This window comes from Hylobates moloch, unplaced genomic scaffold (assembly GCF_009828535.3).
Source record: "Hylobates moloch isolate HMO894 unplaced genomic scaffold, HMol_V3 SCAFFOLD_13, whole genome shotgun sequence".
NCBI lineage: Eukaryota > Metazoa > Chordata > Mammalia > Primates > Hylobatidae > Hylobates > Hylobates moloch.
In genome coordinates, this window is record NW_026652288.1 from 51493799 (window position 1) to 51498883 (window position 5085).

Consider the following 5085-nt stretch of genomic DNA (forward strand, 5'->3'; position numbering starts at 1 on the left):
CTACAGGCGCCCGCCACCACGCCCGGCTAATTTTTTTTTGTATTTTTAGTAGAGACGGGGTTTCACCGTGGTCTCGATCTCCTGACCTCGTGATCCGCCCGCCTCAGCCTCCCAAAGTGCTGGGATTACAAGCGTGAGCCACCGCGCCCGGCGAGGTATAACTGTTAATGCCAAGTTAGATTCCAGTCGAGGAAATAGTGTCTGCTGTTATAAGTTAGCCTCATCACTTCTCTACTGGTGTTAAACATAGAGTAGCTGATACTTATCAACATTTCTCTCACTGCCTCCTTGAACCATAAGGAACCCTCACAGTGGTCAGAACCATGCAGCAAGTACTATTAACCTGCCTAATGGGTGATGACCCTCCCACGAACTCTGTGCCTGGGACCCAGGGCACTAACCGGTCATCCCCATGTAGTCCGTGAGCTCTTGGCCCGACAGGCCCTCTAAGGCCTCCAGCATCCAGACAACGGTAGATTTACAACTCTCCGCTAGTTGGGCCAGGTCAGCCAAATCAACTGTCTGAAGGGACAAGAAGGGTTTGAGAGTGAGGAGTCATGCTGGGTCCAAGATGACCTCCACCCACTCCACACCCAAAGCCAAGCAACCCCAAAGCTGTTTGAGGGCAGTGGAGCAACCCCAAACCCTGTGAGCCTAGTCCGTTCCTTGATTACCAGACAGTACCTGACAGCCTTGGACAAAGTCATAAACCACCACAGTGTAGAGGTGAAGTCCCTGAAAGTACATCTGAAGAAAAGACTGCTGTTGCTTGGAGGAGCCCCCATACACCTGAGGAAGGAAGCGGAAGGTTGGTATGAGGAGCAGAGATAAAGAGGGCTCCAAGCTGAAGACTGACCCGGAGTCCTGGGGAGCTGACAGAGCCCAGGGAGCACGAGGAGGGACATCCAGAAGGGCCACTGCCCTCTCAGGATAGACTAGGCTGTTTGCTGGCTCGATAGGCACCATCCAGGGGCAGCTTAACAAGGAGGGAGCCAGGACTTCCAGATCTTGCCAAATACCCTAGGCTGGTAGTGAGTCCACAGACACGTCCCCACCCTACCTCCAGGTCCTTAACTCACATCATCATCCCGCAGCTGCTGCAGAAGAGAGCAGTACCCTCCAAGAAAAGCAAAGAGGCTCAGAATGGCATCAAGTCTATAGCACCTCTTGGTGCCTCGTTCCAGGCTTGAAAGGAAGAACTGGCAGCTCTCATACAATGCCCGAAGTGGGGGTGATGGTGCCTCCATACTCTTGCTCAGGACAGCTGATGCCTTGATCAGAAGCTTGGCCACTGCCTGAGGTCCTTCCTCCCCAGCCTGCAGCAGCTTAACCCCCAGCTGACATAGCTGAAGGCTAGGGGCTAGATTGGTGTTCCTTAGGTAACTGTGAGCCTTCTCCACTGCGCTGATGGCTTTGTCATGGTGGCGGCTCCAGCAAAAGCGACGGCAGTGTTCCAAGGTGAGCTCCAAGAGGCAGAGGGCCCTCTGGGGAGAAAGAAGCCCAGAAGAGCTCCCTCTCTCACCCACCAAGGCTCTGATCACGTGCCTGGAGAGCAGGTCATCTAGGAAATCAGCATCTGCTTCATTTAGACCATGGCCACTGGCATCGAATAGCTGATGGGCAGCTACCGCTCGACAGGCTGTTGGAGAAGCAAAGTGAGGAAGCTCACAAGGGGTACTTTCATCCTCCAAGAGTACTAGGAAGCTCAAGGCCTTCAGCCGAGCTGCCAATGCAGCTCGCCGTTCCAACAGGGCTTCTGCCCCCTTCCAAAGCAGAGAAAAGCTGCCCCGAGCCACAGCCTCATAGTCCTGGGGAGCAGCCTCGCGAGAGCACTGCACCAAGCAGGCATGGAGGGGCTGAGCAAGGCGGAGTGTGGCCTCTGGGCTTCCTTGTGCAGCAGCATTCCGCAGTAAGACGAAGAGAATTCGTTCCAGGTAGAGGGGAGGACGCTGTGGGGTGGACACCAAGTAGCCATCACAGGCCAGCTCTGCCAGCTCCAGCAGGCTCCCCAGATGCCTAGGGCAAGCTAGCTTAGCAGTCAGCTGCTGGTTGCAAGCCCTCAGGATGGCATCACAAGCTTGTCTCCTCTCAGCATCAGATCGGCTGCTGGGAAAACCAGCTGGAGGGTTGGACAGGAACTCCTAGGAGTAGAGAAAGATATGAACGGGGCTAGCAAAGGCAGAAAAGAGTTAGAGAAAGTAACTAGAAATAGGGTTGCTCAGAGAGGGTCCCCTACTTATCTATCTCTTCAAAAGGCAAACACAAAACAGCTCAGTTTGGAAAGCCAGGTGTATCCCGAGCCAGGCAGCACCCCCACCTTCAAGTCGGGCAGCAACTCTTCAGCCTCCTTCCAGCTGCTTAGCAGAGTCCCAAAGTTGACTCCTTTGAAGCTCCTCATGACACCGGAGAGCTAGGGAAAAGGAGACCAATTAGAGAAGATCGTTAATGAAGCTAACTGGAGGAAGGGAAGAGGGCTGAAGGTCGTGGAAGGAGGCAAAGAATCACATCAGAAATTTCATCGGGGAGAAAACCCACGCCAGGACGCCGTGCTCCTGTTATAAACGGACGATTCCGCTCTTCCTTCCCCCAGGCAGATCCCCGACCGTACTACCACACCACTCGCCGCGCCCCAGAGGCCTCGGCCCAGCCCTTCAGCGGCCCGGGGCCGTCCCAAGGCCTCCCGACACTCCCTCCAGGAGCCACCCACGCCTCTCCTCGCGTCAGCGCTGGGGATCCCCTTCATTTCGGCACGTACCCACGCTCACGAGTCCCTTCCGGCCTTACCGCCCCAGAGGTCGCCCTCTTTCCTAGGTACAGAACTTACCCGCCTGACCAGTACTCCGCGAGGATCCAAAATGTAACCTTCGTTTTCCGCGCCAGCCCCTCCTTTCAAATATCCGCGGCTGCCAATCAGCGGGCGCGGCGCAACGCCGGGCGCGCGGCACGCTGGGAGTTGTAGTTTGCCGGCTGCGCTGCGCGCTCCCGCGGCTCCCCGGGGGGTCTTGCTGCTCTGTGCGTTAAGGCCTCTTGGGGGTGCGGGTTTCCCCCTTTTTTCCAGTCAGAGCTCAGTCTCTCAGCTACCCGTCGCTTAGTCGCTATCGGTAATGCCACCCCTTTTCCTCTATCTTCAGAGCTCAGGCAAGAGTTTAAGTTTCAAGAGAAGAGAAGTAACAACAAAAAGAACTTAGGAACTCACGCGGTTTGGCTTACTAGAAAAAAAGGGCTTAGACTTCTATGAATTTTTTTTTTTTTTGGACAGGGTCTTGCTCTGACACACAGGCTGGAGTGCAGTGGCGCGATCACAGCTCACTGCAGCCTCGAACTCCCAGGCTTAAGTGATCCTTCCACCTCGGCCTCCCAAAGTGCTGAGACTACAGGCGTGCACCGCCACGCCCAACTTCCTATGAAATTATTTTAAAGATGGTTTTCTAGGGGAACTAAAATAAGTACCCGTAGCGAACTCCGGCTCTCTCTCTGCCTTCCAGCCTTACTCCTTCTATTGGTTGTATGAGAAAGACAAGATCTGGTGCTCTTCGATGGGGGAGAGAGGGTAGTGGGGTCGGGTGGGAGTTGTGAGTAGCAGGAACAACTATGCAAATTCATTCCCTGGGATATTTCAGTCTTTAATGGCTTATGTTTTTAAGTACTAACCACTTCCCCAAACACAGATTCAGCTGTCTCTTTCCTTCCTCCACCAGAGAATTCAGCTCAAAAGTGGTTATCAGCTTGTCGCTGATGAACTCTACTGGATAACTCATCCTTTTCCATCATCATAGAGCTCTTTTATGAGTTGAGAATCTAGCAGGGAAGATTATTTTTGTAAAAAGAAAGAAAAGAAGGCCGGGCGCGGTGGCTCACGCCTGTAATCCCAGCACTTTAGGAGGCCGAGGTGGGTAGCTCACTTGAGGTCAGGCTGGTTGAGACCAGCCTGGCCAACATGATGAAACCCCGTCTCTACTAAAAATACAAAAATTAGCCGGTGTGGCATTGGGGGCCTGTAGTCCCAGCTACTTGGGAGGATCACTTGAACCTGGGAAGCGGAGGTTGCGGTGAGCTGAGATCCCGCCACTGTACTGCAGTCTGGGTGACAGAGCAAGACTCTGTCTCAAAATAAAACAAAAAAAAATTATTCATCACAGTACTCAGTTCCTCTTGCTTACACCTTAGCTATCAGTGTTCATTTACCTGTTGTTTAGCAAGCATTCTAGGACTTTTTCCCAATGTATTTTATTATACCTACTTTTTTTTTCTTTTTTTAAGATAGAAACGAGGTCTCACAATGATGCCCAGGTTGGTCTCGAACTCCTGAGCTCCAGTGATCCTCCGGCCTTAGCCTCCCAATGTGCCACAATTACAGGTGTGAGCCACTATGCCCAGCCTTTTCTTTTTTGAGATGGAGTTTCGCTCTTGTCACCCAGGCTAGAGTGCAATGGCGTGATCTCGGCTCACTGCAACCTCTGCCTCCTGGGTTCAAGTGATTCTCCTGCCTCAGCCTCCCAAGTAGCTGGGATTACAGGTACTCACCACCACGCCGAGCTAATGTTTTGTATTTTTAGTAGGGACGGAGTTTCACCATGTTGGCCAGTCTGGTCTCAAACTCCTGACCTCAAGTGATCCACCTACCTCAGCCTCCCAAAATGCTGGGATTACAGGCATAAGCCACCGTGCCTGGCCACGCCCAGCCTATTATACCTACTTAATTCTAAACTCCTCAAGGGCAGAGAGCTTATTATTTTTTATTTCTTCTTTGTTTGTTTTTTGTTTTGCTTTTGTTTTCTTTTTTTCTTTTTTATTTCTTTTCTACTTCTTACAAGAAGTACTTTAAGTATCAACAGATCAATAAATGCTGACTAATACGAACTTAAGTCACATTATTTCCTCATGTGAATCACAAACTTATAGAGGCAGCACAGGATGGTGGAAAGAGCTTTGAAAATGAGACAGGACAGGCCGGGCGCGGTGGCTCACGCTTGTAATCCCAGCACTTTGGGAGGCCGAGGCGGGCGGATCACGAGGTCAGGAGATCGAGACCACGGTGAAACCCCGTCTCTACTAAAAATACAAAAAATTAGCCGGGCGTGGTGG

The 5085-nt window shown here is 52.2% G+C and overlaps 1 protein-coding gene across 1 annotated transcript; it reads right to left on the reverse strand.

Moving 5' to 3' along the window:
• Positions 1-396: 396 nt before the first annotated feature.
• LOC116480063 (separin-like) lies at positions 397-2852 on the reverse strand. The gene is made up of 5 exons (XM_032172023.1): positions 2825-2852; positions 2318-2410; positions 1080-2141; positions 685-789; positions 397-522 (listed from the first exon to the last, which is right to left on the reverse strand). Exons 2-5 carry the CDS (start codon positions 2396-2398, stop codon positions 397-399), a joined length of 1374 nt encoding a protein of 457 aa, XP_032027914.1. The 5' UTR covers positions 2399-2410; positions 2825-2852.
• Between the last annotated feature and the right edge of the window lie 2233 nt (positions 2853-5085).